The sequence below is a fragment of the Bicyclus anynana genome, chromosome 20 (assembly GCF_947172395.1).
Source record: "Bicyclus anynana chromosome 20, ilBicAnyn1.1, whole genome shotgun sequence".
Lineage (NCBI taxonomy): Eukaryota > Metazoa > Arthropoda > Insecta > Lepidoptera > Nymphalidae > Bicyclus > Bicyclus anynana.
Genome location: NC_069102.1, coordinates 2,807,853 through 2,829,658, shown reverse-complemented (window position 1 = coordinate 2,829,658; position 21,806 = coordinate 2,807,853). Strand labels below are relative to the sequence as shown.

Here is a 21,806-nt window from a genome sequence, read left to right as displayed (position 1 = left end):
TGATACCTACTGGATTTTTCCAGTGAACGAACGTAAATTTGAATCACTATGTAACCGTATTTGAGCCGTACAAGCGTAGGAGTCTTTTGTTCTAAATGGACAAAGATTTTTAATCTCATTTGTAATTCATCCTTTTTAGTTATTTTTTTGTCCTAAAGTAAAGGAAAGTAAAGTTTTGCTTTTTAAGTATTTTTTGTAATCACCAAATTGTAGTATCTGTGTGTTATTCAATAATAAAATATGTAATTAAAATAATAAATTAAAAATACTATTATAGTAGTTAATTTTTTGTCTTTAAAATAAACTTAAATAACAATTTGCACATAATATTTTATACATAAAAATGGAATCGACTTCAAAGACGTATTTCATTTATTTTACAGATTTTAACTCAAAATAACTGAACCGATTTTCATGAAAATGAAATGGGACCAATCTGGAAGTATACTCTTGTAAACATATAAGGAATTTTCAAAATTTACTAAGTTATAAGGTAACAAACATTAAAAAAAACATACACGTCAAATTGAAAACCTCCTTTTGATGGTTGGTTGATGGATGGTTAATTATTATTTATTACGAGTATTGGCAGACAAGGTAGCTGTACATTTACTTTTTGCTACAGTCTGGTGGTCAGGACTCCAGAGTGAGGAACCTCCTCACAATACGCGCCATCTCAAGAATCACTGCCTTTTGTATCTGACTCTTGATCCAACAGTTAAGCGAAAGCTTCTTAAGGTGCTGGTCGTAGCTTTTTGCTATAAGACTATTGACTGAAACAACCATCGGAACAATAATAGTTGACTCAACATTCCACATGAAGGTAATCTCGTGAGCAAGGTTCAAGTATTTTGATACTTTTTCCTTTTCAGCTTTAACCAGATTATCGTCATGTGGAACAGTGATATCAACAATAATTAGCATTATTTTTAAATGGATTACAACAATTAATTTGTCACACAGATATTTCATAATGCAAACGGTCACCACAATAACCATCCAACCAAAGCCACTGGAGTACCTAAATAAATTACGTAACCTCGATTTCCTTACTGACGTCGATTTAAAAACGAAACGTTTTATGAATTTAACATGAGGTTGGAAGAGATCTTATGACGTATCCGCGGTCCCTAGGCACTCGCGCTATGCATGCAGAATAATTCGGATCTGGTACATGAATATGATAATTTCGGGTAAAACTTAAGTAACAAGGCGTATGCGAGATGAAATAGGTACCCAATTATGCAGTTTGTGGAGCGCGAAACTTTATGCGGTGTGTATATTTTTGGTAAAATATGTCAATTTTAGGGATAAAAGAAGAAATCTAAACACCGGTTTCACTATCTAGACCAATATTATATTATTATTAGCTGAAGAGTTTGTTTATTTGAACGCGCTAATCTCAGGAATGACTTGTCCGATTTGAAAAATTCTTTCAGTGTTAGATAGCATTTATCGAGGAAGGTTATAAGTCTATAATATTTTACGGGAACGGGAACCACGCGGGTGAAACCGCGCTGCATCAGCTAGTCTTCTGATAAATGGCATCCTTACGTTAAGGATGTCCGAACAACTCGTACAGAACGATTTGAATCCACATATCTAATTCACACAACAAAAATTTGGTATTCTTATTCCGGCGTTTGTGTTTTCTGACACAATTGAAAAAAAAAAGCAAGAGTGATTGTGTGTGAGTGTGACGCAGGCATCTTCTAGGTAAGCGCACCAACTTAGACGGTTGTAAGAGCTATCGGACGTTCGTGCTGTATGGATCAGAATATTGGGCGGTCGAAAGGAAGGATAGTAGGCAAAAGCACGCAAACGAAATGCGTTTGTTGATGTGTGGTGTGATAAAAATGGATAAAATAAGGAATGAGGAGGAGAAATGAGAGGGAGTCTGAAAGTGGTGCCAGTGACAGAGAAATCAAGGAGTAAAAGGTTAGCTTGGTATGGACATTGTAATGCGGAGGTATGGAAAACATATTACCAGAAGAATGTTGAAATTGCAAGTGAATTGGCACAAGAGGAGAGGAAGGCCAAAGAACAGATGATTGGAGTGTGTGAAAGATGACATAAGATATTGTAGATAGGAGGTATCAATAAAAGGTGTTTGAATAAATAAGAGGGTATATAATGACTTGAAAGAGCCGTGATAGCCCAGTGGATATGATCTCTGCCTCCGATTTCGGAGGGTGTGGGTTCGAATCCGGTCCGGGGCATGCACCTCCAACTTTTCAGTTGTGTGCATTTTAAGAAATTGAATATCACGTGTCTCAATCGGTGAAGGAAAACATCGTGAGGAAACCTGCATACCAGAGAATTTCTTAATTCTCTGCGTGTGTGAAGTCTGCCAATCCGCGTTGGGCCAGCGTGGTGGACTATTGGCCTAACCCCTCTCATTCTGAGAGGAGACTTGAGCTCAGCAGTGAGCCGTATATGGGTTGATAACGACGACGATAATGACTTGAGCTCAGTTGTTTGTTAGGCAGCGTAGACACCGTCTCGCTGCCAGTCGCGTTAGTGATTTTGTGTAATAATGTTATCATAAATTGTTTAGTGTGGGCATGGAGAACATGTCGGACAGGAAAGGATTGATGCATTCTAAAGGGATCCCTTAAACCTACTCGCAAGTTCACAAGTCCTGGGACAAGATCGAGGTGTTTCCCCTACCACAAAATAATGGTACAATCACTGCCTCTGCTACCCATCACGTCACAGTAGGTAGGTACGTACAATACAAAGTAAAAATATCCAGAATTAAACGAATATTATCATTGTACTAGCGGATACCCGCGACTTCGTCCGCGTGAAACTCGATGTAAACTTTCAACTACCCCTACCCTACCCTACCCCTACCCTACCCTACCTTACCCCTACCCTACCCCTACCCTACCCCTACCCTACCCTACCCCTACCCTACCCTTACCCTACCCCTACCCTACCACTACCCTACCCATACCCTACCCATACCCCGTTTTCTAATTATTATTAATATGAACTTTATACAATAACAATAAAGCTCAAATTCACTACGTTTTAGTTAAAAAACATTTGTATGGGAAAAAGAAAAGGGCTATTTTTATGGTTTTTCCGGCAATTATTCGAATTTTTCTCGCTGTAAAAACCATCCTAGAACTTCAACGAACAATTAAAAAAAAATTACCAAATTGGTCCAGGCGTTTATGAGTTATGCGCTTACCAACGCATTTTGCGATTCATTTTTATATTATAGATTATTTAAATCGTTTACCAGAACGTAAAACAATAGGTAAGACAATAAATTTTCGCATTAAACCGAAACAGCGCATCATTTGAAATATACGCGAGTCAAAGAATAAGAACACTCATGTTAGTATTGCAGACTGCAGAATAAAAATGCAAAAATACCACTTCATGTAATGTTTCCGTTGTCTGGAGTCCATTAAAAGGAACACTCCATGAATTATATATAAGGTAGAGATGTAGTATTAAGATGTAAGTCACTGTTTCCCTGGGCACTTCTAAGCGCTTATCGCGTGTATACTGAATTATTGTATCCGTAAATCTATACTAATAATATAAAGCTGAAGAGTTTGTTTGTTTGATTGAACGCGTTAATCTCAGGAACTTCTCGTCCGATTTGAAAAATTCTTTCAGTGTTAGATAGCCCATTTATCGAGAAAGGCTATAGGCTATATATTATCCCCGTATTCCTACGGGAACGGGAAAGACGCGGGTGAAACCGTGCGGCGTCAGCTAGTGCATGTATAAAATAAGCAAATATGAATGTTGCAGCGTTTCCGATGTTTCAAAGTTTAATTTCATTAAAAAAATAAAACTCTTTCCCTAAATATGCACAGATGAATTTGATATGAAATAATTTTCCCTGCATATACCCGCTTCACGTTACTTATAATAGTAACTCGTCTCAAACACTCAGACGCACTTGTTGGTAAACGTTAAATACGCCAACTTAGTTACAAGTGAAGAACACTTGTTTGTGTTCATTACACATTTATCTTTGAACTGCTCTCAAATCCTCTAAATAGCGAGAGGAATTCTGTTGAATTTGAATTAAAATGGTAATTGATTTTTTTTGCTAATTAACGCATGCCTGCAATTATGAAGGTAAACGAAGATGCAGCCTAAAAGGTGCCTTTACACTCTTGATTTGCATTACATCCATAATATTTACGTATGTTACCGGTAATCTGTATGATTGTAGTGCTTGGGCCTCGGCTTAGTAGGGCAGATAAGACTGCGTATAGTCGAAACTACATCGTCGAATTCATTTCAGAAAGTGTGTTCAAAGTGTTGTCCTCCTCCATCCTCGCAAATATGTTATAAATCGTCAAATTACAGCCTATGATTTCTTATATTTCTCGCCTACGGCTCGGTCTAGCAATATCACTTGGGCTGTAATTTTGATCTTATGGACAATCATATTCATAAAATCTCATACATTGCCAGTATGACCCCGGTATATTTTCTCTACCACCTAGGTATATCTATATAGGTAGACCGACATAAATGTATACAGATATACCTAGGTGGTAGGGAAACGAAAGAACTAATTTCAGTAGCATTCCAAAGCGTGAATCAGAATCAGAGAGATCAGTTTTCCACTTCCTTCCTTGTTTTCCATAGTCACTTTAAATTATTTTGTATACAGAATTTAAATACATTTAAAATCTTCATTTATTTTCCCCACATTGTCTTAATTTAAACTAATTACCAGCACTCCACCAAAACGCTCTCTATTCCCTAAACAATGGAAATATGCAAATGGAAACAATAAACAACACAAATGGAATATAACGTTCCGAAACGGGTCGGCCATCTTGAATTTCACGCGTAAAGTTCTATTTGATCACCGTGTTAGGGAAATGTAACTGTTATTCTTTGTTCTAAGTGTCTACCCCAGCGATATTATGTGTAGCAGCGTATGTCTTATAATGCGGCTAAATATAAGACATATGTGGCAAAAATCAAGACTCTATGCTCATACTCATATACTGTTCTAAGTGTCTACCCCAGCGATATTATGTGTAGCAGCGTATGTCTTATAATGCGGCTAAATATAAGACATATGTGGCAAACATCAAGACTCTATGCTCATACTCATATACTGTTCTAAGTGTCTACCCCAGCGATATTATGTGTAGCAACGTATGTCTTATAATGCGGCTAAATATAAGACATATGTGGCAAACATCAAGACTCTATGCTCATACTCATATACTGTTCTAATTAGTCTACCCCAGCGATAATATGTGTAGCAACGTATGTCTTATAATACGGCTAAATATAAGACATATGCGGCAAACATCAAGACTCTATATTCATACATCAGAGATAGACACGCCCATGATTTTTCGTGGAAGTCCATAGCTTTTCTTTGGACTACTTTCTAGAGGTATGAATGGAGATATTGAATCCATGCACAACGGCCAACTGGTCAAGTGTGGAAAGCCCCAGATAGAAGAAGAAAAAGATAAATTTAAATGCTTACGAGCTTGCCTAACGCTACAATATTAGCACTATGTATACCTCAAAACTTTAGTAAACTAAACTTTATGCATAGTACACAGAATGAAGAATGTTCAGAACGAGTCTTTACAAGCAGCATGTTGAAGCCGGTGTAACCTATTAAAAACAAGCGTCACGCGTCTCCTTGACATCCGCATATAGAAACTTTTTTAATAATTTGTATTTCAAAATTTAACACTAACGACAACTACGTAAGTTAATATAAATAATTACCAATAAAAAAATACTCCATCTTATTTCTTTAGTTTTTGGAAACAGTTTTTAAAATATTTAAAAAATCTTAAGACGCCATTTTTCTTGAATAATATTGAAAGTTACTGATGCGACGCTTCGTGTCGTACTGACTCGAGAATGTATTCGTTTTTGAATTTTGTATTTGGAACGGCTACGACACCGTCTTGTATCTTATTATTCTTTAATCTGTGACTTAGTACAAAAGACTTTAGTAGTATAAATTGATAGGCAAGGTAAAATACGATCGTTCAAAACAAACACAGACCGAAATTTAACGTAACCCCATAATTTTCTAGTTGAACGTAATAAAAACATTTTTATTTATAGTCTTTCAAACCTTAAATTACATAGAAGTGGCATGTGAAGTGCGCTTGTTTGCCTCACGCGACACGCGTTTGAACCATCGAGTTTCCACATGAGGCAATTGTTCGAGGCACGGACACACATTTAACTAGAAACCGCTTGTTCATTCTATATTACAAAATTTAACAGTGTCTATTTTTCGTCATGAAAATTATAATCTAATAGCGACCGCTTGACAATCAGACTCTATGATTATAACTATTATTTTACCATTCAAAATATTTATAGGTATACTTTAGGATGTAGTAGTTATGTAAAAAATCACATCATGACATTATAAATCAGTAGTTATGCGATTTAAATTTACAGTACCTACAACATTAAATACTTTGAAGGTAAGGGTATCGGAACATCTTTTATCTATTATAAACAGGAATAAAATAAAAAAAATTAAAATGTGGATAATTGAGTCAAATGCGATCTCACCTAATATTAATAAGTGATGATGAAGTCTGATATGGTAGCAGGCTAAATTCTGCCCACACTTCTGACGATTACGACGCGGCATCATACCGGAACTATATTGCTTGGCGTTACTTCTTTAACTCAGTTCACTAGCAATGGCCGAAACGTACCTATACCATCAGACAAATAACCGTAGTACCTTCATCATCATCATCATCATTGTCAACACATATTCGGTTCACTGCTGAGATTGAGTCTCCTCTCAGAATGAGAGGGGATTGGCAGACTTCACACACGCACAAAATTAAGAAAATTCTCTGGTATGCAGGTTTCCTTACAATATTTTTCCTTCACCGTTTCAGACACGTGATATTTAGTTTCTTAAAATGCATACAACTGAAAAGTTAGAGATGCATGCTCCGGATTCGAACCCACACCCTCCGGAATCGGAGGCAGAGGTCATATCCACGGGGCTATATAAAAATAAACGATTTTTTTTTACGGAGTTCTAGTATAATGCAAGTCCGCGGCACGAGGTACCGCAGAGGCCCGGCTAATTGGGTACGTAAATAAGGCCAAGCGGAAAACATTCCGTGAAATTGGCAACCTGTATGAGGTTATTGTCAGCCGTCCGCGTTTGTCGGCTTTTATTGCCATTTCTGCGCACCTCCAATTGAAAATACTTTTACGTGTCAAGGACACAGCGATATTTCGGAACGTTTATTGGAAAAGCGCAGAAAAATCCGTAGACTTCACGTTATCGCGCGGTTTTATCTTTATTACAAGCTTTTTACCTTTTTTTTTATTCTTTACAAGTTAGCCTTTGACTACAATCTCACCTGATGGTAAGTGAGAATGCAATCTAAGATGGAAGCGGGCTAACTTGTTAAGATGAAAATCCACAATCATTCCGGTTTCTATTCGACATCGTACGGAACGCTAAATCGCTTGGCGGTACGTCTTTGCCGGTAGGATAACTAGCCACGGCCAAAGCCTCCCACCAACCAGACCTGGACCAATTAAGAAAATCTCAATCGGCCCAGCCGGGGATCGAACCCAGGACCTCCGTCTTGTAAATCCACCGCGCATAGACTGCGCCACGGAGGCAGTCAAACTTGTCCGGCCTCTAGCCATGTTACATATAGATTTTCTTTCTACAATTATTAACGCTTCGAAGACTATAAAGGGCATGGAACTGACATTCTTAATCAATAGGTCACGTGATCAACCTAGCGAATGACATATCCGCTACATATATATTATATATGCATATTTTCATACAGTGGCATGTCAAAGATGTCCTGTATCTTCGAAAGTTTTTAGGATAAACTTTTACGTCTACAGGATTTCTCTAATCATCATCATCATTATCAACCCATATTCGGCTCACTGCTAAGCTCGAGTCTCCTCTCAGAATGAGAGGGGTTAGGCGAATAGGGAGTCCACCACGCTGGCCAATTGCGGGTTGGCAGACTTCACATACGCAGAGAATGAAGAAAAATCCGTATCCGTATATTAGAGCAATATTAGAGCTGTGATAGCCCAGTGGATATGACCTCTGTCTTTGATTAGAAAGGCGTAAGTTCGAATCCGGTCCAGGGGCATGAACCTCCAAATTTTTTTTCAATTATCGGCATGTGTGAAAGTCTGCCAATTGGGCCAGCGTGGTGGACTATTAGCTTAACTACTTTCATTCTGAGAGGAGACTCGTGCTCAACAATGAGCCGAATATGAGTCGTTAATGGTGATGATGATGATTAGCATATTCTTTATAATATCTATACCATAAAAAATGTCTACTACCGTATTGTTTGATACTGCAAATTTCGTAAAATTTTCACAATTTCGTTTTTATCACCACTGTGTGACCAACCTTACGAACCGCCATTTTTACTTCCCATTAAATATAAACGTCAGCATAATAGCCCCTTTGTCATTCACACAGTGGGTTGGTATTACAGTTAATTGCATGTTTTCAATCCTCCGGGAGCCTTTATTATGTTATTTATCTAATTGCAAAACTGTAATTAGCGTTAATTTGTGCAATATCATTGATAAAATAAAAACTTTAAAACATATTTTAATTAAAAAAAAGTTAGCGCTTTTCTGTGATCTAATTTTTAATAGTAATCTATACTAATTTTGAAACTGAAGAGTTCGTTTGTTTGATTGAACGCGCTAATCTCAGGAACTACTGGTCCGATTTGAAAATTCTTACAGTGTTAGATAGCCCATTTATCGAGGAAGGCTATAGGCTATATATTATCTTCATATTCCCACGGGAATGGGAACCACGCGGTTGAAACCGTGCGGCGTCAGCTAGTAGTTGATAGAACAAAGTGATGAAAATGTTAAAACTGAAGCATACATAAGCATATAGTCGGCAAAAACTCAGGCTTAACCAGAAACCTCAACTTAAATCATTAAACCACTACGCTATCTCTGAGGTCATCAAAAAAGCCTTAGCCCTCATTCGCACAAGAGTTTTTTCAACGGAACTTTAAACTTTGAAATAAAATAAATGCATTTACATTAATGTATTTGTTCACAGTGGCGTGCACTTCATATATGCATATGTACTACTTACTCTAACAGATGTTTTTCTTTATGATTATCAAATGCAATTTACCCAGTTTGGTTAATTTTTCCTTTTTGTGCATACCCTGACAAACAACCTTATGCACGCTAACGTTTTTTTTTCGAGCAGTTTTGCATTTTCAATTTTGGCCGTTGGAAAAAGACCTTCATTTAACTTCATACTATTTTTGAACGCTTTTTAACTTCCGTTAAAAAAAAAACTCTCGTGCGAATGAGGGCTTAATTTATAGTGAAACTTCTAGAGTAAGTCTGGCTAGGTACCTGCTAAGCATTACTTAAAATAGTTTTATCTCAAACAGTGCTGGCATTTCAGAGAGCACTTCTAGATTTGCAATTCAAATTGCTTGAATGTAAAAACCCCTTTTTAAGCGTCCATTTTCAAAGAATTCATTTGCTTACATATTATTGCATTATGTAAGAAGACAAAGGTATGTAAGTACATGTGATTTAAATATTAAGTTCTCTGGAGTACTATGTGGCTAGACAAGTAGATATTTACTTAACCTATAGTAATAATAAAAAAATATCTGTATCTGTGCTAAGTATGTATTATTTTGATTATGGCTATTATTTCCCTTTCTCTTTTTTTTTTACTAACCGTTAAACGTGCGAAGATCGAATCCAGATCTTTCAGATTTTAATCAATCTATTAAGTTAAAAAATACATTACTATCAGCTTATTTCAATGGTCCACATCAGGGCCAACACTTTCTTCTTATAGGAGAGGGAATATAGAGCAATAACCCGACTTGCTGCTCGAAAGCGTGATGGCGAACTTAAGGTTAGACTTTTTTAAGATCACTATCTGATATTTATAATAATGACCGGACTCCACGTGTTTAAAAAGGCATGGGGTTGAATTATCACCACCTTCCTCACCTAGGGCTTATAATTTTTACTGAAAACTTCATTGAAAAAAAAATCCGTATTTCACTTCACCCAGGACTGGAACCCAGGATGGAACCTTGTGATCCAAAACCATATAGGCTAATCACTGGACTAACGAGGTATATACTGTAGAAACCGAAACGGGTGTGGATTTTCATCCTACTCCTAACAAGTTAGCTCGCTTCCATCTTAGATTGCATCATCATTTACCATCAGGTGAGATTGTAGTTAGGGTCTAACTTGTAAAGAATAAAAAAATAAATAAAAAACCTATTTATAACGTATACTAGTTGACTAGCTGAGAGAGTTATGTCAGATGGAAAATATATTCATAATGCTAATGGTACACCTACGCCTGCAAAATGTTTATCATTTTTACCTTGAAGGCATTTTACTTCTTAAAATATAATATCGATAATAGGTTATTAAATATAACATATATATATATATATATATATATATATATATATAGCCTTTAGAAGGCTGTTGGACGCGGGTTGATGTTTAGCTAGATACTGAAAGTGTTAAAAATTAAAAAATTAAAACAAAATCAACTGGTGAAATATATCACAAGTTAATGTATTTATTATACAGAATAAAGAATGATACAGAATGAGCCTTTAAAAACCACGCAGTGAAGCTAATGAAACCCATAAAAAAATAAACGTCACGCGTGCGTCACCTTGACATCCGCATAATGTTGCTATCTACCATAAACAAACTTTTTTCATATTTTGTATTTCAAGATTCAACACTAAGAACAATTAGGAAAATTAATATCTTAATTGACTAATAGTCAATATAACAAAATACTCCATCTTAATTTTTCAGTTGTTTTAAACAGTTTTTGAAATATTTAAAATTTATGACGCCATTTTTCTAAAATAAAATTGAAATTACTGATGCGACGCTTCGTGTCGTACTGACTCGAAAATATAATAGTTTTTCAATTTGTGCGCTCTATCTGCCTAATATTCTTTAATCTGTGTATAAAAATTAGAAGCCAAGAAATACATAACTACTTATTTACCTGACATTCGTAGGTGCCGTTGTCTCTCTTCTGTACAAACTTGATCTGCAGAGTCCAATCCTCCGATCCTTCTCCGTGTAGCACCTGAAATATATAACATTGGACCGTGTATATACATATACAGGGTGTCCCGTAATCTTATACTAATATAATAAAGCTGAAGCGTTTGTTTAATTGTTTGAACGCGCTAAACTCAGGAACTGCTGGTCCGATTTGAAAAATTATTCCAGTGTTACATAGCCCATTTATCGAGGAAGGCTATAGGCTTTATATTATCCCCGTACTCTTACGGGAACGGGAACCACGCGGGTGAAACGAGCGATAAAACGCAAAATCGCTTAGGAGTACGTCTTTGCCGGGTAACTAGCCACAGCCGATTCTGCCACTAGGACAGACTTCAGTCAATTTAGGAAACATAAAATCCTAAACTGACCCGAGGTCATAGGCGTATATAGCGGGTGGGCCGGGTGGGCCAGGCCCACCCATGAATGTTCCAGTGCCCACCATACTGGGCTACCGATTTGAAATTCTATGATAGACGCGGAAATACTAAAAAATATCATTTAAAGTATCAAATAATAATCATTACAACTTATAATAAAGAAAAACCTATAATAAAGATTTCGAAAAATATATTAGAACCTTTTCGGATACCTACCCTAGATACAAAGAAAAAAAAATAAGTCGAGTCATATCGGAGTTTTGCGTCTACAAATATTGTTAACGAATTTTTTATATTGAGTGTCGACTCTGTTTAGTAATATGTGGGCCCACCCCAGACCCACCCCAGGAAGTAATCCTAGATACGCCAATGCCCGAGGTGGAAATCTAACCCAGGACCTCTTTGGTGAGATCCACAGTACTACCACTACGCCGGAGAGGTCGTCAAAATGGTATAATATTATTTATCTATAGTTATTATTATAGACTGTCTGCTTATAAATAGCACTGAACCATACTTTCCAATTCATTACATTACCAGAACGGACGGCGCGAGATGTTATTGTGAGAAGAAATATAATATCCCACTATACGGATAGATGCCACGAAGTCAGTCAGATGGACAACAGTATTTTCCTTTTTACTTTACGAAATATAAGGAAAATATTTGGGGTTGCCACACATAATAAAACTATCGAACGCCCCGCAGTTTTAGCCGCGTAGGTCGCATTTCAGTGGGAATATAAAGATTAAATATAGCCTGTGTTACTAACTGAAAATGTAGTTTTCAATTGGTGTAAGAATTTTTAAAATCAGTTTAATGTGAATGTTTATACGTGAATTTATATAAACATTCTATTAAAGTCTTTTAACTTTCAGAAGTTTGGCTTATCATGCATTAGAAATTTATCATCTACCTGTATGTAGTAGCTAAGCAACGACTTTTTGATAAATAGGTTTCGATGCCATAAATCTCTCTCTATATTAAAATTAATAAAACAATGCATTTGCATTTTTGCTACGTTAAGGTTTTTTTACCTTACACACGCAAGGGCGTTAGTTCACGCAAAGTTAGTGCTGTACAACGATATAAAATGTCAAAATGTCTTCACGAAATTTCGAAAACTTGACGTACAACTTTGATATTTGGCAGAGAGGTAGTTTAGTTGTAGACGTCTAAGAACGTATTCTGCGTGTGGGGGAGGTCTAATAGCGTACAATGTCGTGGGTGTCCCCTAGTTGATCTTTTCTGTACCCTTACTAATGTGTACGCAGAATTTATTAAATTAAATTTCCTTGGTACCAATTCTCCCATTCCTAGATTAAGTAAGACCTTTAATAATATCAGTTCTAAAGTTAACATTTACTCTGAATACAGTTTTCGGAAAAAAATCATCTCTACTTGGTACTCTTATGACTAAATATGCTCACCTTATTTCATTTTCTTTATTTCCTCTCATTTTTTCTTCTTTTTTCAGTTATTAATTCTAGTGTGTATGTTCTTTATTTGTGATATTTAGGTTATCTTTTATTTACTGTTCTTCTTTATTTCATGCTGTGTTTTTGTAAGTAATCACTACACTTACAGTGATTTATAATTTAGTCACATTTTATTATTTTAGTTAGTGTAAGTGATTGTAAATAAACCTAATAAATTAATAAATTTATGCTGATTGGTCTTAACAAACAAACTTACGTATTACATTCGCATGGACGTGGGTCATGGGTAATACATTACAAGTAACTGAAATGGGTATGGCCAATACGGCAATAGCATGTAATTCGTCCGTTAAGATTGATTGGACTTGATATATACGTATCAGTAACAGATCCCATCCCGTGCGATACATCAGCCTCCCATATCGTAAGAGATACGGCATTGTTGATATTATTGGATTTTCCCATCGGTGCCGGAATAACAATGTCCTCCCATTAAATCCCATCGCTCATGGGTATAAATCACTAATTTCCGCGATCAGTTCCTGATTAATTGATGGTTGTTACTGCCAGCGATACACCTACTATGCAAGCATTTCCTTGCAGTTTTACCTGCGTAGGTACAGTTTTCGTGGGAATAAGAAATAGCTGACAGCATCGATATATATCGTTAGATGGGCCCCTCCATACTAAAGAACGCACAATTTTATGTCATTACCCAAAGACGCATGTCTTATCTTAGTACGTAACAAGCGCACGCTGTGAATGGACGTGAAAAAATATTTACTGTTTTTTTTTTTATTTTAATCCCTTAATCTTCGTTTTCATTTTGGAAGTGTAAAACACACGCTACAACATGAATAAAGAGAACTGTGTTGCGAGTGATGACGTACTCTATGTGCAAAACCAATGACAATTCCACGATGCTTTGAGGTCCATCTAACGATCTACGATCGATGGCTGACAGACAGACAGTGTTCAGAATGCTGAGTTCTATTATGCGTCAGGGGACGTTTTTTAAATAACTTATGATTCGATTTTTATACTTTAAGTAGGTATAGTAATATTATAAAGAAGAAAGATTTTTATTTTCTGTTTGATCGTTTTTTTTTGAATGGGCTTTGAAAATACTTGAAAAATAATGAACATAGGCTATAGCTATATTTTATCCCCGTATTTCCACGGGAATGAGAAGTAGGTTTATAAAACCCGGGAGGCTAGTTTCGATTAAGACATCGTTCATACCAGGGCCTGTATCCAAGTGGCTCGTAGATTCTTTTTCTACAAACGCCAATGCTTCGAAAATTAAAAAAAAAATAACGGGAATGACATTCACTATCGACAGGTCACGTGATCAAGTTGTCAATCGGATCTGTCAGTTCCGTACATTTTGTTATAGTTTTCGAAGCGTTAGCGTTAGCGAAACGACATGCCACATGGTTAAGGGTTTTTTAAAATATAAAACCGATTTCCTGCCTGATCGTCTTTGCTAGTTGCCTTTGGAATATATTAATATCTCATCGATTGAATATAGACATAATTATTATGAGATAGTACCTATATTAGAGCCAAGTTTTCGTCGGCACCTATCTCTGTATTTTGAAATATAACATGTCACTTCTATTGTCATGTAAATTGGATGGTTGCATAACCTTTTTAACATAATTAAAGTAAAGTTTTAGTAAATAGCGGGTTTAGTCAGCTTTAGTGGCCGAATAAGACATAATTAGACATAATATTATGAGATAGTACTTATATTATCTCTGTATTTTGAAATATAAGATGTCACTTCTATTGTCATATAAATTGGATGGTTGCATAACCCTTTTAACATAATTAAAGTAAAGTTTTAGTAAATAGCGGGTTTAGTCAGCTTTAGTGGTCGAAATCATCATTAGTTAATTCGATAGTCATCTAAAATGCACATCGCACGCCACGTTCATTAGTGCTTCGAAGCGTTAATTTCGCGGTTAACGATTTCTGACCATTCATGACTTAGTACTCATCAACAGTATATTTTTAACTAGCGGACGCTCGCGACTTCATCCACGTGCAATTCTGTGGGCCTAGTGGCAGTTTGATACTGTTACTATCGTGTTAACGTAAACGCGAATTTCTAAGGAATTGGTAAAGCGTCATCTAGTGGCACTACTGCACAACTGTTTCAATGCCATATAAATTCGCTAACGCGATAGTCATCAACCCATATTCGGCTCACTACTGAGCTCGAGTTTCCAATTCCAGTAGGCCAATAGTCCACCACGCTGGCCCAATGCGGATTGGCAGACTTCACACACTCAGAGAATTGAGAAAAATCTCTGGTATGCAGGTTTCCTCACGATGTTTTCCTTCACCGTGTGAGACACGTGATGTTTAATTTCTTATTGAAGAAGAAATTGGAAATTTTAAGAAATTTAAGAAAGCTGTGTGCATTTTAAAAAAGGTGCATGCCCCGGGACCGGATTCGAACCCACGCCCTTCGGAATCGGAGGCAGAGGTCCTATCCACTGGGCTATCACGGCTTACTGGGCTATCACAGCTTAAATAAAATTATAATTAAAAGCAATTTCATAACTCCCTGCGATGCGGTAAAACCGTTAGGAATAGACCACATCTTTAGAGTTAGCAGATTGGATTTGGAGCGATCGATAATATTAATTATACCAAGTCCCACTTGTTAGCTGAAACTCGGTCTTCGTTAGCCAAGGAGTATCTTCACCAAAACCTACAAACCAGAGCTAAGACAAATAAAATAAACAATTATTATTGAAATCTAAAGTTATCGCGTGATCAATTGATACAACAAATCTGTAATAATATTATACAACAAAATTTAACACCAATATTCTTAATAAATAAGAAACTATGGGTTTTTCTTGAATTAAGTACATTATTTGAGTGTTTCCTTAAATCTGGTATTATTTGAGGTAAAAGAAAATTTTATAAAACGAGAGGTTATAAAATACTTTTTTATCGAAAATAAAACCAGAATGGGGTGAAATAGTCGTTGAAAGTATGGAAAGTCCTTTAATTTTCAAATTACATTTTGAAAATTGATATATGTAGTTCTGTACTACCGAAAGAATACTAAAAATAATGTAATTCAAGATTTTTCCAAATTCTACTACTAAAGGGTTAAAAAAGGGGTAGAAGTTTTATATAAATCGTTCATGTTTTGAGATACTCGTATAATACTTTTTGTAAGACCGTTTATTGTATATAAATATAAATACATAGAAGGGGAAGAAACTATATCGATAGCATTCGCAGGCGTCCGCTAGTTAAAATTAAATTCGCTTATTTCAACTGGGAATTTAGTGACTCTACTGCGTGTTCAGATATCATCAGAGTGCCAAAACTAATCATTAAACTGAGGAACGAGAGCCTGCTGTAGTCAGACCTCATTCTATGAAAGCGCTAAACTAGGGTATGCACAAATTATGTACCTACAATTTGTACCAAATGAAAAAATCCTTCTCCAGTACAGGTTCGTAAGGAATCTTTAGAGTATGCAGTGCATGTTTGCATCGATGAAGTACACGCCAACACGTACAAGATCGAATTCAACTTGTAGAACTTGAGAGCTGATGATTAAGTAGCTTAGCATTTTTATGTATTTGTATTTATATATTTAATATTTTTACTTGATAAAACCTAACCAGTTTAGATAGAATTGGGGCCCCATTTTTTGATTTTCCCCAGGGCCCTTGGTTACCTAGTTACGCCACTGCTTCTAAAGTAGTCAGTTTCAAAGTATAAAACGATCTCGACGATGAACGAGTAATCTTTTGATGTATTTTCCATGCCTCCAGTCACCAGAGCCTTAGCTTCCTGGCCACCTTTCGCTAGAGACTCTTAAAATTTAGCCCTAATAGCTCAGTGGTAAAGGCAACGGACTCAAAACCGAGGGGTCGTGGTTCGATCCCTGCCCGCTGGTCTATTGCCATATCCATTCCTAACAAAGTAATTCCTAACAGAGCAACTGTTGAGTTTCTTGCCGGTTTCTTCTCAGCATAATCTGCCTTCCGAACCGGTGGTAGAATCTTTACAAATAGTCAACTGACGTATTAAAAGTGCTTGTATACTGAGCCTACTTGAAATAAATGAATTTTTGATTTTTTTTGAGTATTTTCACACTTGCTGTAGGGGTACTGGTCATATTGAAAATATATGTCAAAAAATACTTAATGTACAGAATTGACATTGTTACTATTTTATTATACGTAGGTATTAAATTATTATAAGTAGGTTTATAAATAACTAATAAAAAAATGCGAGAGAAATCTATTTCTATACACAAGGTACATCACCCTATTCAATTTCAAAATGGCTTTGTAGATTGCTTACCTGAAATCTTTCATCGTTCGTGTAAGTGAACTTTCCGGAGCTCAGGATATGCCAGTCTCGCTTCCTAATCCACGACACTTGCTGTGAAATAAACAGGACAAAATTAGTTTCTATCCACCCTTGTAAGGTGCCCATGATGAAAAATTATCATGGATATTTTAGTAAATTTTTGTTGATATAAAATAATTTTAAAATACTAATTGCTAAAAATAAAGTCTCTTCCCGTTATCAACCTATATTCGGCTCACTGCTGAGCTCGCGTTTCCTCTCAGAGTTAAAGGGGTTAGGCCAAAAGTCCAATGCCAATGCGGATTGGCAGACTTCACACACGCAGAGAATTAAGAGCATTCTCTCGTATGCAGGTTTCCTCACGATGTTTTTCCTTCGCCGTTTGAGACACGAGAATTTTTTTTCTTGAAATGCACACAACTGAAAAGTTGAAGGTTCATGCACCGGACCGGATTCGAACCCACACCCTACGGAATTGGAGGCAGAGATTGCATGCATTATTTATTACATACAGAATGAATATCAGAAAACTTTATTCTTACGCATTTATTCTTTCTTAAAAATAAAGAACTCGATTTGAATGAAAGACGTTCTTTTTTGTTTACTCTCATATGCATAACTCTCATAGAGGTCGTGAATTGAATAAGCTAGTATTATTGTTAATTAGTAATTACGAATGGTATAAAAAATATTTATTTTGTAATCATCCGAATTAAACTGAAAATCCTCTACGTATGTTTTGCTCTTAAATCGGAATATCCTCTGGAGACAAAAAATCAAAGTTCAACTTTTTAATTATCACCATTGAATCATGACATAACTGGACGTGACAAAAGTGCTTGTAAAGTAAGCCTGAAATAAACGAATTTTGACTTTGAATTTGATATTGATTCCATATTTAATTGCGAAGATGTCTCGGTGACTCTGTAGCTTTGAGTCGTCGGATTTTTTTTACGGATAGGTAATAGTAATAAAGCAATTACTCACTAGTAAACAAACGTGACAAAAAAAAGGAAGTCCTACAAATACAAATGAGATGGTCACCGTACTTAATACCAAACACAATATAGCATACGTTCCTTTTAACAAAGACTGTTGTGACTTTCACAATCTGCAATGCGACGACGTGAGATTACGATCAGCGGAGTTTCGTAATTAGCAATTTTCTTTTGAGCTTTCTGGAAGGGGTTCCTTAGATTTTTGCGATTAGAACACATTTCGATACAACTTTCTTAGTACTTTTTTTGTTGAAACTTTGTCATTTTACTTTGTTATTGTATATTGTTACATTGAATTTTTAAGGAGAATTTTTTAATGAACGGAGTCTGGAGTAGTTATAAACTTTTTGGATTAAAAAAAAAGTATGTGTAAAAGTTAAGTAGGTTAAATTAAGTCTTAATAAATACAATTTAGATTTAGACTTGTTAAAGCTTTTTTTCACTCCGTACAAATTAATATAATGTTCAATTGTTTATATTAGCCAATATATCATCTAATGTTCGTATAATCTATACTTATAATAATAAATATATAAAAGTGAAAGGTGCGAAGGTACTCATCACGAAATATTGAAAACCACTTGATGTTTAAAGATGAAATTTGGCAGCGAGGTAGTTTATAGTTAGTAGTCCATTAAGAACGAATTTAGAAACGCTCAGCTTGGTCACGTTGCTGTAGAAGTTGTCACGTCGGCAGCAGCTCGTTATGTGCCGTGGTACACTTACGCCTCTTTCGGTCAAGTGTCCGACGAGACAGTGCAGGTAGGCCGTGCCGCCCAGCTGCGCGGTCACGTTGCTGACGGAGTTGTTGGCTGTCACGTCGGCAGCAGCTCGTTATGTGCCGTGGTACACTTACGCCTCTTTCGGTCAAGTGTCCGACGAGACAGTGCAGGTAGGCCGTGCCGCCCAGCTGCGCGGTCACGTTGCTGACGGAGTTGTTGGCTGTCACGTCGGCAGCAGCTCGTTATGTGCCGTGGTACACTTACGCCTCTTTCGCTCAAGTGTCCGACGAGACAGTGCAGGTAGGCCGTGCCGCCCAGCTGCGCGGTCACGTTGCTGACGGAGTTGTTGGCTGTCACGTCGGCGGGCGCGTTGCCGTTGCCGCGCCAGCCACGCGCTCTGGATGTGCCGTGGTGCCCTGACAAATAATAAAGAACTATTTAATAAACCCTTAAATATAAAATAAGCCCTATTTAAAAAACCTCTTATTAGCACTAGGATTAATAATAATCCGAGAGGTCTACGGATTAACATCCCGATCAGTTGCAATATTGTCGTCCTAATTCCTTTTCTTAAGGATCGAAGACCTGGTGCCCTTATAAAAAGTCACTCAGCGGGCAATTGAACGAGCTATGCTTGGGGTTTCTCTGCGTGATCGATTCAGAAATGAGGAGATCCGCAGAAGAACCAAAGTCACTGATATAGCTCAGCGAGTCGCGAAGCTGAAGTGGCAATGAGCAGGCAGTAAAGAAAAGGGATTTAATGATAAATAATGTTTTTTTTTTTTAATTTAATGCAAAAATTGTAGTACTAACGTATATCTCCATTGGACGAGGTGAACAGGGGCAGCATGCAGAACACAGCAGCGGCGAACGGTATGCCCATCCCGCCAGCCACTCGCCATTTCATCTGCAACAATAAGTATGACACTTTATAACCAAAGTCACCAACAAGAAGTATGACACTTAGTAACCAAAGTCACCAACAACAAGTATGACACTTAGTAACCAAAGTCACCAACAAGAAGTATGACACTTAGTAACCAAAGTCACCAACAACAAGTATGACACTTAGTAACCAAAGTCACCAACAAGAAGTATGACACTTTATGACTCAACGACTTGCGAAGCTGATAGCAGTGGTAGTACACAGTTCGCATAGCCGGTGGACGTTTCGTAGGGGCTGGAATGGCAGCCTCGCACCGGAAAGCATGGATATTCTACATATACACGTACTACATATAAGTTGTTATATTATTCGTCGTCAACCCATATTCGGCTCACTGCTGAGCTCGAGTCTCATCTCAGAATGAGAGAGGTTAGGCCAATAGTCCACCACGCTGGCCCAATGCGGATCGGCAGACTTCACACACGCAGAGAATTAAGATAATTCTTTGGTATGCAGGTTTCCTCACGATGTTTTCCTTCACCGATTGAACCACGTGATATATAATTTCTTAAAATGCACACAACTGTTGGAGGTGCATGCTCCGGACCGGATTCGAACCCACACCCTCCGGACTCGGAGGCAGAGGTCATATCCACTGGGCTTTGTTATATTATACCTAGGATAAAACGATTCGACCTAAGGCTAAACTGGTTTGTTTTATCGGTGACAATATGTTTTGGGTAGTACCCGAGTTTGGGGTAGGCTGTGGTAATAATGGTTTGTTCTATCACGTATTGGGAGAACTGGTATATTTAGCTTAGGCGAAACTAGTTCATCTTAAAATCGGTTGTAATAGAGGCACAATTCGTGTTGAGTCTCTATTTGCGACGTTTTAGAAGCGGTCTTCATGCACCTATATTGCTGTTATATCTGTCTACGTGTAATAAAGCTTTGCAAAGGTTTATATTTGCACAATTTATTATGAGTATGAGAAGTAGGTCGTTAAAGAACTAAAAGTACACAATTAAAATATACAGTTTCATTTATTTAAAAATCATAATTAAATTTCTTTACAGTGTCAGGAAAAAGGGAACAATTGAGAATGAAAGATAAAAAAGACACAAATTAAAATAAAAGTGACAGACGCGTCTTTGTCTCTCTTTTCGTTTACACAAAACATTGAGCGACATACCTAAGAGTAGACATACAAAATAAACTAAAAAGATCATAAAATAGTTTTTAGGGCTGGGTTGTACTCTAGCATAATAGGATCCCCAATATACAGTTGGGCATAATGCATCCCTTTTAGACGTGGGGTTCTTTTTGAGATATTTTCGTTATGAATATGGTTTTACCAATATATGTAAATAATATATTCACAACCAGTATTCCACGCTCTTTTCCATGTTACATACTATCTATCGCCTACTTAATGATTTCATTTTGATAACCGCTTAATTTTTTTAAAACATACTAGAATTGTTTTATTAATATAAGGCGTGGCCATTTAAATAGCCTAAAATAATTAGGTTGAGTTTTTAATGTTTCTAAGTTTTTTTTAACTATTATTTTTAAGTTCTATTCTGTTTCACTACACCATACTGATTATCTTAGAAATCTCACATGAATACTTAAGTGATTACTTTTGGCTAGTTAATCAATAAGCATGACCAAACGGTCAGGTATTTTGGCAGAAATTTTACACATGATCATGGCTTCTCACCCGAAAGATGGTTGTTTACTTTTTGGCACAGAATAATAATTGATGGACTTTAATAAATTGGGGCGCGAAAACATTTTTGTCCGTTCATCAACAATCGCAGAAAAGTTCCGCGTTATTGTTACTCTTCTGAAGTCACAAATGAATTCTGTTTGGATGATTTCTCTTTTGGAGATCGGAATAACATTTTTGCCTTTTA

The 21,806-nt window shown here is 36.6% G+C and overlaps 1 protein-coding gene across 2 annotated transcripts in view; it reads right to left on the bottom strand.

The window, feature by feature from the left end:
* The window catches only part of LOC112056430 (hemicentin-2-like), a 353,490-nt gene that overhangs the window by 24,847 nt on the left and 306,837 nt on the right, over positions 1–21,806 (bottom strand). For both annotated transcript variants that reach the window (XM_052887741.1, XM_052887742.1), the window contains exons 2-5: positions 19,815–19,908; positions 19,266–19,417; positions 17,273–17,353; positions 11,048–11,131 (exon numbers count right to left, since the gene is read on the bottom strand). In XM_052887741.1, coding sequence (XP_052743701.1) covers positions 11,048–11,131; positions 17,273–17,353; positions 19,266–19,417; positions 19,815–19,908 — 411 coding nt within the window. The remainder of the gene's footprint in view (positions 1–11,047; positions 11,132–17,272; positions 17,354–19,265; positions 19,418–19,814; positions 19,909–21,806) is intronic.